The sequence below is a fragment of the Leptinotarsa decemlineata genome, unplaced genomic scaffold (assembly GCF_025532065.1).
Source record: "Leptinotarsa decemlineata unplaced genomic scaffold, Ldec_3_MD MMD2_P_RNA_scaffold_11, whole genome shotgun sequence".
Taxonomy (NCBI): domain Eukaryota; kingdom Metazoa; phylum Arthropoda; class Insecta; order Coleoptera; family Chrysomelidae; genus Leptinotarsa; species Leptinotarsa decemlineata.
Window position 1 is genome coordinate 2,660,088 of NW_027412525.1, and position 20,322 is coordinate 2,680,409.

A 20,322-nucleotide genomic window follows, 5' to 3' on the forward strand; every position below is an offset into this window, starting at 1 on the left:
CCGCTGCATAGAAATTGTTTCTACATTCACCAATTATTAAGATAGCTGCTACTTTGTCGGCTACAGTACGTACCATTTTGCCTATGTAAACACTTAAACGTCTCGTTAAACAATAGCTTAGGTAAATTTTCAAGGTATAAACACTTTTGACAAGTAGATAATTCAAACACGTCAACCTTTTTGACAATGAACCAGAGGCGTACTTTAAAATCTTTATTAATTAAATGCGAAACAATATTTTTCGTATTTCTTCAATTTATCAATCAAAATCAGCCGAAACCCAAACAAAATGGGTATAACTGAATAGGTATTTTCAATACCTTTCAAACGAGCTGTCACTTGCCATAGGGTCCCATTTAAAATTTTTGGTCACAGTGGCCTTGTGACGTCATTTATGACTATTGCGTCACCTGTTATGACCAGTTAAGAAGCCTACATCCGTTTATTTCCACCCTCCAAATTTCATTATTATAAGTATACCCGTTCCAAAGATACGAGGGGGGGAGGGGACTTTTGACTAGCACTGTATAAGTCCTTGAGAAAATAGTTTGGGGAAAACTATGTTGTAACGAATTTGAAGCCGCCCCTGACCGATACGGCAGTCGGCTCATCGAACAAACACATTACATCACCGCGAAAGAATGCGGTCGGGAATCGCCGGTAAAATTCTAGGACCGAACCGACTACAGATGTCTAGAAAGGACCGTTACCGATATAAGCACGTCTTCCCGACCCAAGAGGGCAGTTCAGAAAGTGAATGGAGCGGTTAAACAAGAAATTCAAATAGTGGAAATGAATTAAGCGTTAGTTGCTAATGAATTAGTTGCAAATGAATTAGTTTGTGATTGGTGAAACATTGTTGGAAATAAATTTGTTTAAGAAAGTCAATTCATCAATTTGTTACAATATCAAACGAATAAAATACTTTAAGCAAAATACAATAGGTAACATAAATTAATAAACATCGAATGCGTTTGAGACATTTCCATTAAGACAAGTGCATACTAAGCAACTACTTTTCCTCCTTATTTCCACACCTTATATAATAAAACCCTGACTTCTCAGTTTCCATGATCTTGTATTTAGGATTGCCTAACACTTGTATAATTGTTGACGGAAACAAGCAGTTGACTTCAAGACTAAAAGTTAAAGTATAAACTCTTATGGATATAAATAGTTAAATTTCAGGAATAAGTATAGTTCAAATAGATAAATGCACGTGAATGTTCAACCAAATTCCATAAAGCATTGATATGAAGACTTGTAGGAATAAATTCACCTGTCATGGCCATGAGCAACAAATTATTTTCAGAACTGAAATGGTTTAGCAAGTTACTTTCAGAGATGACTACTCTACCATTTAATCTTTCATCGAATAACTCTAATTGAATTTCAGCGCATAAAAAAGCAATAGGCACGTTCGGTATTTCAATATTCAAATTGAATTAACTCCCAGTGTGTGCAGTTGATTTCGATTGTTTTGTTATATGTGTCCACAGCTCACTCCAATTGGATCATTCATTTTGTTGATTTCAAGCATGTCTATGTAACAGCTAATTAGATATTTATTCGAATAAGTTGTTTCAAGTGAAATAATATAAATATTTTCAAAAGTTCTATACATCCAGTTTTTGATTATCGAATTACCAAGTGCCTTAATTTTGAACAGACATTCATTGATGAACTGTCAAATTGATTCAAATAATATAATAAAATGAAATAATGATATAAAATAATAAATAAAATATATAAGTTGTGACTGATGTATTCTTCGTAAATTGGATTAAAAATTTGTTAAAATAAATTTCTGGTAACCAGCTGTAATACCCCTACAAAATTCAAAATTTGTGCGAGCAAAGAATAGGTTCATTTTCACTGTTTTTATTCAAAAAAAGTCAATTGGTACGTAATTTGAAGAATATTGTCAAAAAAAATCCAACCTCAAAAGAAGCAATTCAGCGATACGTGGCATGATGTCACCGTATATATGAAATGCGGAACCGCCTAGAAATCGCCATTAAATGCAAACGTTTTTGTGTTAGTGGTGTGAAAGTGCAAATTATTTTTGGTTGTTTGTATTCATCTCTCTTTATTGTGGAAGTATGGACGATAAAAAAGTTCCAAAAGTATTGTATAATGGGTTTAATTGTTCGATATGAAATGCGTCAAACTTATAACGATGAAAAATTTTTACAGTTAGCTGTACCTACGAAGAAAGAAGTTCGTTGAATAAACTTGTTTTAACAGGGTGTTGAAAACTTTATTTATTTATTACCTGAGCATACCAATATACTCAATTATATCGCTTCACTTTCAGTTCTCATTGCTGCAAAAAATTTAAACTTAAATACCCGGACTTCAGAAACCACTATGTATAACCACTCTAATTTGAAAACAATTCCTCATTGAAATGTTTTAAATCTATTTAAAATCGTCCAAATAAATCAGAAAAATATCTGTGAACACGCTTGATCAATGATTTTGAAAAACCCAATTCGATTAACATCGGGGCTGTTATTCATTTGATTCTGGTACCCTAATATACAAACGAATTGACATGCATATTTGTATAAATAGCAAAACTCCTAATAACTACTGAAAAAATAATGAAACTTGAAAATGGCACTTATTTATCTTTGACAAAATCAATTTCGAAAGTTGATATTAAAATATAAGACTGATACTATATACATACTCTCTAATTTCTTTTTTCAATACTGTGAATGTTGAACTAAATTTGATTTCATTGAGTGGCTGAATTCACTGAAGGAGGAGTACTATTAATAATGATATGCTTTATTGCCCAAACAACATTAGGTCTAATTGAAAAAGCTGCAAATTTTCATCAGTCATTATATATATCTATATATATATATATATATATATATATATATATATATATATATATATATATATATATATATTATATATATATATATATATGTATATACACACACATATACATATATAGGGTACACATGATATTAAAATAGTCAAACACATATAAATTTGATTAAAGATATCAAGATATCATACAATGAAAAAATACCAAAAAAGTTTCAAATGCGGTTTACCATACTTTGTTTAATAAAAAATACAGTTGACAAAATATTTATATATATATATATATATATATATATATATATATATATATATATATATATATATATAGTCTTTGACTAGAGTAGAGGCTGGTATGAGTCGTTAGATTGACGAAGGGCATAATAATTGGAGTAACCACTAAACGTCTACGATCCAGAAACTACTACAAAAAATACAGGTCCGTATTTAAAAATTCAAAGATGGGGGTGACCCAAGTCAGATGAGACCCTATATATAAGATTCATGGACATATTCTAATAGCCCACATCAAGTACCAATAGAAGTGTGGACGGATTTTCAATATGTCGAATACAGAAGATATAGGTTGTCACAAAAATTATTTGGGAATTTTTGTTTTTCCTGTATATATCCAGAACAGAAAGAGCTATATTCGATTCTTTCACATCATTGAATAGGTCTCTAAAATACGCAACTTTGCCATAATTTAACCGACACTCTATCTCTTATCGTTTGCGAGATCCCCATGTACAGAAACGAATTTGATTGGCCCTATAATAATACTGCTAAATACTGATATATAATCTAAAACTGCTACTGCTCTCAAATTCAAAAATCAATTTAAAAATTATTCGATGAACTAGTTGAAAAGTATAGGATTATATCCTTTTTTATATATCCAGAATCATATAAATGTTTTTATGTCAAATCTGGATAATTTCACATTTTACCACTCATATTAAATATTTTACTTGTTTTCTTATTCACTATTTCATAATTTTTTAAATTTCAATTTTCAGTACTTATTCATATTTAATGTTGATTGCTCATATTAACTACTTGTGTTTTCTTGTTTAGTATTTCATTATTTGGTTAAGTTCGTATCTGTAGTTAATTCAGTTAATCCCTATTCATAAACATTTATTGTTTTTTGTGATAATAAAGACAATACAATACAGTAAAATTTGAATATAATATATTCTTGAAAATGAAAAGGGACAATATTAACAGGACTTTTAAATATAAAAATCAATAGATTTTTTTTCTGATACATTCATTCATATTCAGACTGAAAAGATACAGAATTTATGAACAATAACCAAAATCAACTTCTATTATTCATGTAAACAGCTACAGTGACTCTTGTCACTGTAGCTGTATACAGAGCGGATATTTTATACTCTCGCTAAAAAATACTATCTATATTTATATCGAAATGAAAACAAATGGTTTCACTTCGTCAAACGAACGGGTTCATTGCATTTTGTGATATAATACAAATTATTCGCTCATGAATAAGTAATCAGTACCGCATAAGCATTTTTACGAACTGACAACATAAATAATCCTGCTCCTGGTCGAAACTCATTCGTGGCAGAGACTTGTTTAAAAATTGATAAGAATTTGTCATACGTTGCAATTTATATTTCATTGAAATACGAGGGGTACTGAATGGGTTTCGGCAATATTTTTTAGCTTTTTTGAAATTTGTTACACTGTTGAATTTCTAGTCGTGGAAATCGGTAAGTTATATAGTCAGAGCTAGAGTTGTCCAAAATCATTAACGTGAAAAAACGTGATTGACATCCACACATTTTCGTGAACAGATGTTGATCATTTTTGGCTCCGATTTAGTGGCGTTTTTCGATGTTATACAACTTTCAACATTTTTAACATCGTCTGTCAAGACTTGACAAATTTTCCTAATCAGTCGACAATCTATATGAAAAAGTCTGAAAAAAAAATTTTCGTTATATCAATCGATGGCTATTTTATGTACATGCCGGTTTTGCTCAACTCAAGGGTAATGATAATTCACTATTTTATTATTGGCTTTGTTCTGGCTGAAATTTTCTGAGAGTCGGCCTGAGAAATTGTTTTTTGAATAATGTCCTCATCTTGGTGGGCAACTTTTTCAAAAGTCACCAAGATCAACACTTCATGAATGCATTGATTGTTCCGAACACCTTTCGCTCATCAGTTTCGAGATTCAAAGACGGTAATCCAGGGTGGAACAACAATCCAACAAACAGTATTAGTAAATGTGCAAAATATGAAACAGGATTAACTGTCTAAATTCTGTCCATCCAAACAACGGAGTGCTCCAATACATTATCATGCCTAGTGCACGTGATCTCCCAGACAAGGCTGTTTGTGTAGAGTTGTACTAGAGAACGACCGAAATTAAATTTTTTTTATCAATATGCGACTGGGCGGCTGGCTAAAGGAAAATTATTCAGAGTTTACCTAATGAAAAACAATTAAAACATTAAATTAACTACAAAAAATGGGGCCATTTTATTTCAGCAGGACAAACGGTTAAACAGTTTTTGATTTCAAAATGACGTTTCAGCGAATAAATAAAAATAAATTAATATTGATTATCAACGGATTTTTGTCAACTAAATAATCCATTAGATGGTCTAATTTTAAAATTTTCATTTCTATTTTATCTTTCACATGCCCTACGCAATTATTCTATTTTTCAGCGTTGATAGACGAAACAGCTTTACAAAATATATTTTTAAAATCACAAAATTTGAAAGTAGTATTTTTTTAAACAACGTAGTTTTTTATGTCCGCCCAAATTAGCTTTATTGGGTTGAGCTTGCAGTGGTTCTATTATGTGCTTCAGCAATTTCGTCATTATTGTAACTATTATATTTGGTTTTATGTTCATTCATTATCCTTAAAAAGTTTTGCTTTTACCCTGTTATCCTCAAATGGTATACTTTTCAAACGCATCCAGTCTTGAACAGCAGCTTTTTTGTGGCTGTACTAGGAATTTTTCAGCTTTTCTGGTATGAAGCGTTTTCTGAAACAATTAGGAACTATGATCCTAAACCAATTCTCAAAAGATATGCCATCCATTTCCTCATGATAGTCGCCCGTTTTCTTCGATTCGAAGGCCCAAAAAGCGTCTGGGACAAAACCGTTTCCGCTCTCTATATGACATACTATCAACCCGTTTCGTCTTTCTGAAAAAATGAAACAGGAGAAGCGTTTCTTTTCATCACATAACAATAACAAGTAATATGATTCTTACCCAAAGAGTTCTTCAAGCCAGTCGAGAGGCAATCTAAAAAGGCTTGTCTTGAAAAATTTATTGATTCATCAACCCAAATTTTGGAATTACTGTGGCCTGCGTTCAGCCACGTTTCATCCAGGTAATAAATTTTTCTATTCTCTCTTCTGTAGGCTCTTATTTCCATTAAATATTGTCGTCTCCACAATACTATTTCTCGAGCAACAAATTATTTCTCCATCTTTTTTTGAATTTGAAACTTTTTTTTAATAATTTGTGGAATGTCGACCTACTGAGATTTGATAGATCAGGATAATCGTTTACAACTTTTAGAACTGAATCTATTGTTGGCATTTCGCTTCAAGAAAAAAATTATGTACTTTCCTTCTAATAGCGTTTAAATCAAAATCGTCTACCTTATCGATATACCTGAAACAATGAATTCCGCCAGCCGATTGCAGTTAAATCTGATTGGCCAACGTAAGAAAGTTTGTTTATTTCATCCAATAGATGCAAATGTGCGTGGTGATCATGCTTTGATCACGCATCTATCGTTGCTTGGGTTGCTTTGTTTGTTGGATGAATATAGTATATTTTAGGTAATATTTCAACCCCAGAATGTTTCAACTATCGATCAGAGTATCCTAGTGGGTCTGCTCTCATCATGTATGCAGATTATATATCTCATAATTTCAAATAAGATATATTTCCTAATGTGTCACACTGAGTCATTACCTACCGATTGAATATGAATATAAAATAAACAAAATCGATGCGTTTTCATAATAGACACAAAATTTTCCCAACCCCAGTATTTATGCCATTCACGTGAAAAATGTTCAAGATATGTATCAAGATTTTTGGCCTTCACATTGTTAATTTTCTTACATGGAATATGGAACATTGTTTTACAAATCGATTTTCAGTAACAATCAAGTTCATTAGATATCTGATTTACAGCACAAAAACGTATCAAACGCTCTCTCGTAGACATTTCCCTCAGAAACCACTTGAAGGCTCCTAGAGTTTTAACCCTACAATCCTTATGTCATTTGAAAAATGTTTGTATGTTTAATCATAGAGTATTTATATACCTTCGAGCAGCACAAGAATTTACTACAATTCAAATAAAGTAATGCCAAACGTTATCAAAAGATGGGAAACAATACACAGTCAACAAACAATACAAAGATCATTATTGTTGAAAGCTATATCGCATTCTTTATTCATGTACGAGCCACCTTACGATTTGATCCCCACAAACTTTCTTTATAAAAAATATATCACGACATGTTTCGCAACTGTGTTAGCGAATCATGTGATTTATTTTTCAAAAACAAAGTTTGTGGAGATCAAATCGTGAGGTGTAGTTCATGAAATTACTATGGATCTTCATCGAGTAACGGCCGAATCAATCAGAAAAATGAATGTTAGGACATCTATTGAAGGTTTTCATTAAAATTCACAAAAAGGCAACTTCGGTTATTCCAAGTTGTGTCGGTGTTTGTAATATTATTGAAGTTTTGGCGAAGTCTTCGAGGTTATGTAATGTAATCAATTAAATTTGGCATATTTTCTCGCGCCTTCACCATTTTCGAACTGAATAATCGTAACCCAAACTGTGAATTTCGGAAAAAACAAGGAAACTGGCAATAGAAACTGATGTATATGGCGCTATATTATTCAATTATATTGTTATGAAGGAAAATGTTAATTATTCCAAATTTTCTGTGTAAACTTTTCGAATCTCCCTTGTCAAATCAATTAGCCACTAGTTGCATATACTTATTCCCAACGGCTCTACAGTAGCAGTTTCAAACGTAACACTGTCCGTGTTCAGTGATGTCTTTTTCCGGAGAAGTAACTTTGATTTTTTACAAATTTCAGAACGGTCTAAATGCTCTTCATCTGGCATCTAAAGACGGCCATATCGAAATCGTGAGGGAACTTTTGAAAAGGGGTGCTATCGTCGATTCGGCAACAAAAAAAGGCAATACTTCGCTGCATATCGCTTCTCTGGGTGAGTACTTATGAAAACTTTTTTATCCATACATAGTCGTTAATATTTCCAAGTGCAATAAAAATTTAGGGTTAGTTGTTGTATCTATTTGTCGTTTTTTATGTCCTATTAGACTCGTAAGGGCACAAGGCGTTTTTGAAATTGTTGTTTTAATATTGTTGAAATTGTATTTCATATCTATGTAAAATTTAAGGGTTATTTATTTCACCTATGTGTGAAGCTACAAAAACACATGACATTAAAACGGACAAAACTTTTGAAACAACCTCATACTTTCCCAAAAAATTTATCCGAAAATTCAAGTAAATATTTTTTCTCAAATTTTCTCCGAAAAAAACGGACCAATATTTAATATACTAAACCAAAAGTTTTTATTGATATGAATATCAGAATTTGGGTTTTATCTGAATAACATTGCCAACAATAAGTATCTTTCTTGACGTCTCGAAAGCATTCGATACAGTTAGTCACCAAAAATTACTGAATAAATTGAAATATTATGGGATTAGAGGAAACGCCTATAATATATTAAAATACTATCTGTCAGAACGAACGCAACAGGTGCGAATTGATGAGGTATGTAGCACTCATAGAAAAGTAGCTTATGGTGTTCCGCAAGGGTCTGTTCTGGGACCGGTACTCTTTATTCTATACATAAATAGTCTATTAAACATAGATAGTTCAGGGGGAATCATCAGTTTTGCAGATGATACTGCTGTTAGTTATAAAGCAAACACTTGGAATGAACTTCAAGAGAATATTGAGAATAATTTTCCTAACATAGCTAAATGGCTTCAGTGCAATAAACTTACTCTCAACTTGAATGAAAGCAGGATTGTGACATTTGGGAGATATTGATGTTGGTTTAGATTCAAAAATTTCTAAAGCCCAATCCATAAAATAACTTGGAATAATGGTAGATCGGCATTTCAGATGGGACCTTCAAATGAAGCATCTGTCGGATAAAATACGAGGAATACTTCCAAAATTCAAATATTTGAAAGCATTTTTAAATCCTAAACACCTTAAAACAGTTTATTTCGCATTGGCACAATCACAATTAACATATTGAACTTTGGGATGAAGTGGTGTAAGAGACTGTTTCATAGACAATATCAACGTATTACAGAAATGGATTTTGAAAATATTTTTTTTTAAATATCAGCTATTTTTCTGAAAGTATGTATAAAGAAACTCAAATAATGGATGCTCGTCAACTTTTCTGCCAAAAAAATGGTGTATTTTAAATAAATGAAAAATAAAACTGAAGTATCATAAGCATACTCACAATATGAGAACACATGATGAACTGTTTTTTCCTTGAAGTGAAAAAACAATTGGCCAAAGGAACACAAATTATGTCGCGCCCAGATTAAGGTCGTTGATACCAGAAGACCTAAAAATATTTCAAACTTTTATTATTATTATAAAAGTAAGCTTAAGTCATGGGTAATGGAAAATGAGCGTACCTTGTTTTATAATTTATTGAAATGAAGCAAACCAAAAGCGACCATATGCGGAATATGTCCCAAACACATGATTGTGTGGGTCGAATAGACCCACTCACTTGTGACCTAACATAACCTAACTACTTACTCACATATATATATACAATCGATCGCTTCAAAAACACTTCACTAACTTTCTTCGAAAGCTTCTGATAATTCCTCTTCCATATTCTCCGTTTCACTATCACTGTCGTCATTTAAATCAATAATGAATTTATTTCCACCTTTGATATGGAAGTGTCCAGTCTCCATATAGTCTTTTTCAACTAAATTTACTTTTTTAATCCTTTTCTGCCAGTCTCGTCCGGTAATATTAGATACTTCTTCTTTTATAACTAGCTCTGTCACCTTCTTATCAAATTTTAGAAAATAATTTTACGCCTGATGCTTTGTTTCAATTTTCCCCAAATCAACTCGATGGGATTGAAAACGCAAAAATAAAGGGGAAGTCTCAATATGTTGTGTCCATACTTTTCAGCAATACTCTCAAGGGCATACATTTTTTCAAATGTTTTTGTCTGTAAAACTTCAAGTAGTTGGTTTTTGGTATAGTTATGTTCAAAATACAAATTGTTATCCATTAAAAAACTTCGTATTTCATCTTTCCTCGAATTTTTATTAGGTAGTTTGATGAGCTGTCACGAATGATAGGAAGTGTTGTCGAAAACTATTACACTATTCGTATCCAAATTTGGGATCAATGTGTTTTCAAACGATTCCTCAAAAATGTTATCTTCCATGTTCTTATGATAGTCAACATTGCAGTCCTCAGGTTTTTTTCCACATAATTTCAAAGAATTCGGACCCCGTCCTTTACTTCCTCCGCAATGCACAATAATTAGTCGCGATCCTTTGTTTGCAGGCATGTTAGACGTACACATTCTCGAACCATCAGTCCACCCTTTCGTAACTGTGTCGTAAGTATCATACCAAGTTTCGTCCAAATAGAAAATTTGCCGTTGTTCTTGTCTATATTTAGTTATTTGTTCTAAGTATTTGTTACGCAATTCCACTATTCTTCTACTTTCCATAACTACTTGACGTTTGTTTATTATTTTGAATCTAAATCCTAGTTTCTTTATCCAATTCTGAAGAGTTTTGCACAATTTCAATTGTAGGAATCTCATTGCTTTTGTAACAGCCGTATATTGTTTTTTTTTAATGATTTTATTAGATGAACATCTAAAGGCTTTGAATCAAATCGCGTCTTGCGTTCATAAGGTTTGTTTTTGACTATTTTTACGTACCTTTGAGAAAAGAATTTCAGTCAAATCTGATGTTGCTTTTAATAGTTTTTTTCCCTCGAAATCAAACTTGATATGTAGATTTTTATATACATTGAAACATACTCTCTGTGTTTCAATATTCAAATGCATCCGAATGTTATTCGCTGGTATCTCTTTTTCGCATTGTTCACCAGCGCTATTGGAATCACTACAGAGGAAAAAGTCTGCGTTGTTATCACACTCGTTATTACTATTAGTACTTGTCCAACGACGCCGCATTTTAAACAAATAACAAAAATTTTGAGTAATTATAACTTCACCAATATCGAATTTCAACACTCAAATCCCGATCAGTTCCTAAACTGAACATTGACAACACGACTCTTCTAACCATCCTCACATTCTATTGGTCACCGTAACATGACTTCAAATTTAATTTTATGACTCTCCAGCCAATCATAAAACTCGGTTAGTAAAAATTATCCAATACGAACCGCCAATTCTTCAGTCCACGTGGACTAATTCGTAGCGGCATTATTCCTTTGTATTGTTTTTTTTGGCCTTTGAGTTCGTCGAAGCTTCAAGAATTACTATATCGGTTACTTCGACTATACTGTATATGATCATCAAGTAATTCTACTAGTTCCAAACCATTTCAATTCTTCGAAGTAATAAAGTTATGTTACCATTTGTTGGAAATGCGAACAGCTAATTTCTCCGTAATATAACAACAAAAGCAACGCGGTAACAAAAAGTGCATAGAATTTTTATTAGATTTGCGGGATCTGGTAATTATAATCGAAGCAGAACCTAGCATGACTTCCGCCTTTTTCAAGTTTCTCTTCACCTCGTCGCAAATGTAATTCACTGACGAGAAGTACGCTTTGTTTCAATGTAATTGTAAACGTTTCACGACAACCCGGTTACATGTAATTTTATACTAGGTGTTCTTGGAGATAAGATGCGACTCAGAAAATATATGAATTTCTAGAGTCTGGAAGTAAGAAATGTTGCACTTCTTGAAAGTTTTTTGTTATATTCTTTGTTAAGCACTTGGAACGGAAAACATATTGTGACACAAATTTACAAGTTCAATTTTATATTATGATTATGACAGTGGCTAAACCCTAACTCTTCTGAGACAACTCAAATAAATATGTAAATCAAATCAAACTCACAATACAATAAACAGATAAATACAAGAGACCGAAATGAAAAACGAATTGCCACATTTCACTAATTCACATAACCGTCACGGAATTGAGACCACAATTCGGGTGATCACCCGAAAACGATTGTGTATACTAACAATCGAAACGTCGTGAAGTAACTTGGTTTGGAATTTTTCAATTTACATTTCTTGTTAATAGTTTTTTAATTCTCATCTCGTGTTAATAGTTCAATTTTTTTTATTTTTTGGTTGTTACTTGTATTTTATTTCATTGTAATTTCAGTTTTTTCTGCTTAACATAATGGTTATTTTTCAGCTGATCTTTTTTAATTTTTTACAGATTCTTTCAGGAATTTCAAATCAATTTATATCATATTAGACAATGGAATTCCGAACTAATGAAATACAATCCTTCAATTCAAACTCTATCTTGAATACCAACAGTTTATAGATGATATTTAGAAATTTCAAGATCATAATTGAAAGTTTTTCACATAAGATTTTTCAATTCGAACGGAAACCTCATTCTGAGCTTCAATGAAATCGAAAAGAGTGCGCGACGTACTGCACCTATCCGCCTCAAGTAGGTCGGCTATTTTCCATATATTCAAACATAGTCTTTTTAAATAATAATTGTACTTTCGAACAAATGGTTTTTTTGATATTTTGTTTTTATACCAATGCATTCAGCTGAGAATATTTCAAGAATATTTCACGAATACCAATCGACCTAAAAATTGTCTCAAATAAATGTACATTTTTCAAACTTAAACCTTGTTATTCTTGAGAAATACCGGTCGAGCAATCAGCAAAAAATGAAAGTAGTCTTCCTAAGGACTCGTGGTTTCATTGTGTTGTTTGTTCTCATGGTATCGCTAAATAACAATGCTGTTTTATCATTTTCCAAACAGTCCAAATCTCTGCATATGATGATTCAAATGACAATGACCTGTAAGAAGGCCTGTTAGCCATTGTAGTTCATCCCTACTGTAGTCCAACAACTGTTTTGTATCAAGCTTCGAAGGGTGAATAAAAGCCTTAGAGTGAGCCAATCCTGGAAGATTCTGCCAGAAGTCCATAAATCTTCTTGCCATCCAGGTGTTCAATCTTTGTTTGGCAAAGCCTAAAGCGCTGCCAATGACAGGTTCTTGTCCGGTGAAGCTGCTTGCAGCTCCCTCCTTGGGGATAAAAGAGGAGCGTTTACATATGAAAATTACTTTTTCATCGCTGTTTTCGGAGGCTGAAATTTTGTATGTAGGTTCGTTATATACAGTACGATGCAAATGTATGGAATAAATTCGATAGTTACAAAATGAGCGTCTTTCGGAAGAAATCCAAAAACAGGTCAACTTTAATTTTTGACGGCCCATCTCATGATATTCATATGAAAGACGTTTCGTCACCGGTGTTGGCGTGATGACGTAATCGACAATTTTTTTAAATGCAAACAGGGGTCATGTGGCACCTCATTCAAAAGGTCTACTAATCATCTATTCAACGGTATAACCATGCCAATATTCATTTATACAGGATGAACCAAAACATGTTATTTATTGAAGTACAATAAAATTATAATAAATGTTCAAATTGATGACCTTCAGCTATGATGCAATGTGAAAGCCGGGCACTGAATTCATTTCTAACGTTTCCGAGAACTTCGGGGGTTATTTGTGCAATCTCCGCTCTGATGCGTTCCTTCAACTCTTCTAAATCATTTGGTCGATTTTGGTAAACTTTACTCTTCAAGTATCCCCATAAAAAAAAGTCTAACGCGGTCAAATCCGGAGACCTTGGTGGCCATTAGATCGGCCCTCTTCTTCCTATCCACTTCCCTCGGAAAACAGTATCCAGGTAGGTTCGTACATCAACGGCGTAGTGTGGGGGCGCCCCATCCTACTGGAACCACAAATCATTTCTATTTGGAAATAGCTGATTCAGTTGTGGCATCAGATAATCTTGAAGAAAGTGTAGATACCGAGCACCAGTTACGCTTTCCTCAAAAAAGTATGGTCCTATTATCTGGTTGTTCAAAATTCCGGCCCAAACATTCACTTTTTGTGGATATTGTGTGCTATGCTCCTCCATCCGATGTGGATTTTCTCTTGCCCAGTATCGATAAGTCTGACGGTTTACGTGACCGTTGAGCATAAAAGTAGCTTCATCTGAAAATATTATATTTTGTATGAAACTCCGATCTCTGTGCGAGCGCTCCATCATGATTTCGCAAAATTCGACTCTTCTGTCAAAGTCATCTTCTAACAGTTCTTGGACCAGCTGAACTTTATACGGATGCCACTTTTCTTTTTTCAACACTCTAACAACAGTCGATTGGTGTAAATTATTATCCAGTGCGACTTGCCTCGTGCTGGTATGGGGGTTTTCTTGGAACGCAAGTACCACATCAAGTTTTTGGACTGCTGAAATTGATTTTCTACCACTTTTAGGGAGATCTTTAACATGGCCCGTTTCTCGAAACTTTTTCTCAATTTTACTTATTGTTGATTGAGAAACGGGTTCTCGGTTGGGGTATTTCGCATTGAATAACTCACGAACTTCTGCCTGAGTCCTTACTTTATCTCCACAGCCAATCATAATTAAAATTTCGATTCTTTGGGTTTCTGTTACTTTCATTGCCAGATTATAAGTGATTTAAATATTTTTCTAGAAATAATGTCAACCGCTTCAATGATACTTCGCTTCAATGATACTTCACTTCAATGACATTGACTAATCTCAAGTAGAGTGTAGGACTTTTATCACCATTTCTTTTTTCTAATCAACAAAAACAATAGACGACAGTACGATACTTTATTCTCAGTGGCGGTGCATAGCATTATTTGGTTCAACGAATTACTATTATTTGTAATTCCAGTCTTCTGAATACATAATTTCGGTTGACCCTGTATTAATACATATTGAAACCATTATACCGTTGAATAGACGACTAGTAGACCTTTTGAATGGGGTGCCACATGACCCCTGTTTGCATTTAAAAAAATTGTCGATTACGTCATCACGCCAACACTGGTGACGAAACGCCTTTCATATGAATATCATGAGATGGGCCGTCAAAAATTAAAGTTGACCTGTTTTTGGATTTCTTCCGAAAGACGCTCCTTTTGTGAATATCGAATTTATTCCATACATTTGCATCGTACTGTATATTGTGGATGTGCAATCAGAAAAAAAAAATTAAATATTCCAACTGGGGCGCCAGCCGCGGGGACAAAGGGGCGCCCATAAAACAAAATTATCTTTTCATCGCTGTTTCTCCATGCCCTTAAATTTCCGGTGGGTGAATTTATATTTACCCGTGCGGAGCCGGGGTAAGTTCCAATTATCCCAACCCAAACAATTAGTGACCACCTAGTTTGTCCATTGGTTTGTATAAAATGTGGATTCATCGTTGAGTTTTGATGAAAACTGCGTCGATTTACATTTTCATTTGATTCGTCACTAAGTAATACATTGCCAAAAAACTTTTTTTCTCGTTGGTGTTTTTGTTTAGCCCGATGGCAAAAAATTGTTCTATTAGCATAGCCCTGGCCATTTAATCCCTGTTTTATGTGGTACGGATGGATTTTTATTAACTTTCTGAATCCTCTGGATTGTTTAAAAATCCGTTTTTCGTTAACCATGGTAGCATATGTATAATTTCAAGCGGAATTCATATATGCATGAAAACATTGGGGTCGCCAATTAAAAAATTTGTTTGTTTAGCAATTACTCTTTTTTTGAACATATTCAGGATATGAATCTTGGCAGTACTATAAATTCAATTATTATTTTTTCTAAAAACGGCGCTATTGGACTTCCTTGCACTAATGGACCAACCTGTAGTGAAAGAAAAGGAGTTATATACTGACCACTGGGAAGCTTTCCCAAGTTTAGACAATTTTATGTCTTTCACAATGACGCATTGGGTTTTTTCATTTGGAAGGTGCAATAAATGGGCATATGTTATCAAAGCCAAATAAAGTATTTCATTTTGTTGCAAAGTGGTTTATGGTTCATCTTATCAAAGTCTTTATTGTAATCTATGGCCGGTTATAATTGAGTTTTGTTTATCAACATAATTTATAATTTCTCATGTTATTCTCAAAAGTGCAGTAGTAAGTAATACCTATGACCTGCCTTAAAATCACCTGCATTAAAATCCATACTGATATGGAGGTAGTATTTCATTATTATTTGCATAGTTATATATTTGTTCATAGTAAAATTTTGGGTAGGTTGTACCCGCCGAGTTTGAAAAAAATTCTGTGAATTTAATTATGAATTCGAAAGAAAAAATCTGTACTTTCCCTATAAACTTCCAGAGTTACAGTATTTCAAAGTTTCGAAAATTGCAACTTTTAAGCCTTCGTTTTGCACAATACCACATCACCTTCACATCTTATGTCGCTTTCTTTGACACTTTTCAGTTCAGTAATCAACATGTTCCTTATATAAAACGTGATTTAACAATGTATTTTTTTTTGCCATGTCTACATTGTAAGGTTAAGGCGGATGTCCCACCAAACGGACTCGTGAATTTCAATAAAGAACTGAACATAATAAAACAAATAGCCGTCAAAAATGATTACTACAGCAGTCTAATACATTCTCTATTATCAAAAAAGTTATGAAGCCAAGCTTTGAAGGAAGTTTACCCAATTCGGAGAGATGAGGATAAAAGTTATAGAACCTTAACCTACTTAGGCCAACTCACTACAATATTTCAGCTTTTCTGCACAACAAAGGTGTAAATATTGCTTTCAAAACCAACAATAACTTAGGCGTGCACATCAAGAATAACAAAGATAAAAGTTCTGTTTCAGAAAAATCGGAAGTGTATAAATTATCATGTGGGTCATGTCCGATGTTTTATCTAGGTCAAACTGGAAGAACATTATGTCTAGGTCGCCGTATTGAAACCCCAGTCAAAGTCACTGACACTGTGGCTATTCACTCACTTTACTTTAATTAAAGAAACATTATACAAAATAGAATATAATACATAATAATATTACCTTTATTACCTACTTCAGTATTCCACTAAGGTAATATATGTTTAATACAATATAATACGCATCATGAAAAAAAGAAGGTGTATTCTAGCGCAACAAATCGAAGATATTAAACAAATGATCGGCATTATTTAAAGATGAATACTTTTTACCTTATCCATGATAGCTCTTATTATTTTTCTTCACCACACAATCCGAATTTCTACTTTTTAAACACGTTTTATCGTTTTGAAACTATGTAATATTATTATTTATTCTCACTTCAAAAATTTTAGAAATTTTAATATAGGAACATGAAGCGAGACTGCGCCTCCATGCGATACTTTGATTGGCTTTCTATCAAGGGGAAGTCCCAAGATCTTTGATCGGGGATACCCCGCAATAGCAGCTTGCGTCAAGTAATGTTACCAGACTAAATAATAACGAATGATCAGAAATGATAAAGATGATGAAATTTGTCCATTATTTAATTTTATAATTTAATATAGTTTATCAGAAAAAGAAATATATTCACGAATTTTTCATACATATGCTTTTGTGCGTCAAAGAGTGGAATATCTTTGGGTTGAGATTTTTCTAATGTAATAATTTAAAAACAAAATAATGGCGTGTACTTTAGGATTTTACAAAATTTATTTTCGGCTTTGAGGCGCGAGGCCTTTTGTACCGTAGACGGTGGCCCACCCCGCCCACGTCTTACACCACCTCTGCCTATAAGCTTCAAAATTTTCAACTACATTTTTCTTTCAGCTGGGCAAGAGGAAGTTGTGCGAATACTTATCCAACATGGTGCTACTTTAAACGTCCAATCCCAAAATGGATTCACTCCACTTTACATGGCAGCTCAGGAAAATCACGACGGCTGTGTCCGCTACTTGTTATCAAAAGGAGCGAATCAGGCGCTCGCTACCGAGGTACGAACGAAATTGAAATCGTGTAACTGTCGAGATTTCCATTGTTTGATTTGTTTCATTACTTGAATCAAGGAGTAGGTAGCTTTTGTTTCTGGTCGGTTGCTTCGGCGTCTGTGATTTTGCTACTGTAACCGAAATAATTGGAAAATAGCATATATTTATGTGCAGATTGGTGTTTTCATCAAGTTTCTTAATGCCTTCGCTTGATATTAAAACAAAAACGTAACGTCTATAATGCGTGCAAAAGTTTACTCCATAATCTCAAGAAGTTAATTTAAAAGTTGTTTGCCAAGAATAAGACAATATTTAATTTCGATTTTGAGATTCAAAATATTCATTATCTAATATGGAGTTCGTAATATTCTGAAGTGAATAATAAAATGATGTATATCTTAAATGGGTGTCTAGAAACAAAAAAATTAATTATCATTATAATAAAAGAAAACAAAATTGAATTTTAATGAAACCTATCGCAATCTACTTGGTAATTCTAATAAATTTTCAATTACTTTTTCAGAACTTTAATTTTATTGTGCAAATGAGGAAGTAACGAAAGGAAAAAAATTCACTAATCCTAGATAGGTTTATACAACATGACAGTTACACTCCTTATTGATGATTTTGCCCATATATAGGCAAAAAGATAAGTGAAAACCCATAAGTGCCAAGAATGATTTGTGTACCTCCCTAAATAACATTCAGACAATATATCCGTCCAAATAACAACATAAAATTGAGGTTCAATATACCTGTTTAGTAACAGTGCTCAAAAATCTCGTTTAAATATTCAATAATTTTTTTGGCACCAAAATGCCCTTTCGTTGCTCATTTCTAAGATAGAAAAACCAATATTTTTGCATTACATGGTACTAACATACAGGGTGACAATTTGAAAACTCACAATGGCTATATCTGAGCAACCAAATAGAATATAAGAAATTGCTGGAAGAAACTTCCATAATAGAGGAAAACAAAATGATGCAATAAATAACTTGTTTTCATTCACCCCCTCGCCCCCAGTCGCCCCAACTTTATAGTTTTAAATGTCAACCCCCTACTTGTTATACCTTATCTAAAACCTCTTAAGAAATGCTCTTCAATGGTACCCTACAAAGCTTCATTAGATATAGTAGCTTTTGGTTTATTAAATGAAACACCATTGTGAAATTAAAATTTTATTTTCTATTGTCAATTTCAAACTCTTGACGAACATTGGCAAATGTTTCTCTGGAAATAGCTCGGCATTCTTTGATAATTCTTTCCTTCAGTTGAGTCAAGTTGCGTCTTAAAAACAACAGATTTTAGGTGGCCCCTGAGAAAGAAATCAAGAGGAGATAGGTCCGGGGATCTAGGAACCCATTCATTAGGACCTTTTCTTCTAATCCATTGATAAGCATAATTATTATCTAACCATTGTCTAACTGGAACTACATAATGAGGAGGTGCTCCAACCTGTTGAAAATTCAATGGATTTTCTTCTTAAGATCAATTGCCGTATATGTCTCTCTGATTCTCTAATTCATGAACTATCGGAGGTTCGATAGATCTTTCTAGCATGTGAGCATACATTTTGCCATTTAAATTTCCTTCTATAAATAATGGATCAACAAATGCATCTCCCAGTATACCAGCCCAAACATTAACTTTTTCAGAGTATTGCGGATGCCCTTCTCTGAATAGTCGTGGCTTCTAGTCATTCCAATAATGATAGGTTTATTCTTTGCATGCCCATTTAAATAAAACGTGCACTCGTAAAAATATTTTAGAAAGTCCGAGGTTCTGCGATAATTCTGTCATAATTTCACAAAATTCAATTCTTCTGTTGGGGTCAGTGTCACCAAGTTCTTGAAGGATTTACATTTCATATGGATTAAATTTATGTAATTTAACGTATGTAATTCATATTCACGGGATAATCTGGTTGTTGTAGCTGTCTGACAAGTCAATAAAGTATGATTCATTGCAAACTGTCCGAGTACTTTGATTTGCGTTGCTTCGTCAAGTAATTTTAGTTGATCCCTTTTTTATTTGTGACTGTATCAGTTTCTTCAAATGTTGCTACTAGTTGGCGAATGTACACGTGACTTACATTTCTTTCCGGGTGTCTCTGGTTAAATATTTTAGTTGCTCTCAACAAACCACTGATCTTCTCTACCATAAATAAAAATCATTTCCACAACGTATCGAAATAAAAATCAATAATAAGAGTATCGTTTTCTGTCTTGAAGTGAAAAGTGCAATACAAAAATCCTTCTTAAAAACGATTACTTATTTGAAACGCCCCATTTTCATTAATCTTACTTATCAACTAAGTCAAATTTTTCCAGATACAAATAAACAAAAATAGTACTGGCGTAAAATGTCTTAAGAGTCTTAATGTTAATACTAC

At 33.1% G+C, this 20,322-nt stretch overlaps 1 protein-coding gene across 9 annotated transcripts in view; it reads left to right on the top strand.

Annotated features, from left to right (window-relative positions):
• The window catches only part of LOC111507953 (uncharacterized), a 247,589-nt gene that overhangs the window by 133,730 nt on the left and 93,537 nt on the right, over positions 1 to 20,322 (top strand). For all 9 annotated transcript variants that reach the window (XR_012464096.1, XM_074169587.1, XM_074169622.1 and 6 more), the window contains exons 3-4: positions 7,973 to 8,105; positions 17,770 to 17,933. Coding sequence is in view for 8 of the 9 variants with exons in the window: in XM_074169587.1 (XP_074025688.1) it covers positions 7,973 to 8,105; positions 17,770 to 17,933 (297 nt within the window). In the remaining variant the exon portion in view is untranslated. The remainder of the gene's footprint in view (positions 1 to 7,972; positions 8,106 to 17,769; positions 17,934 to 20,322) is intronic.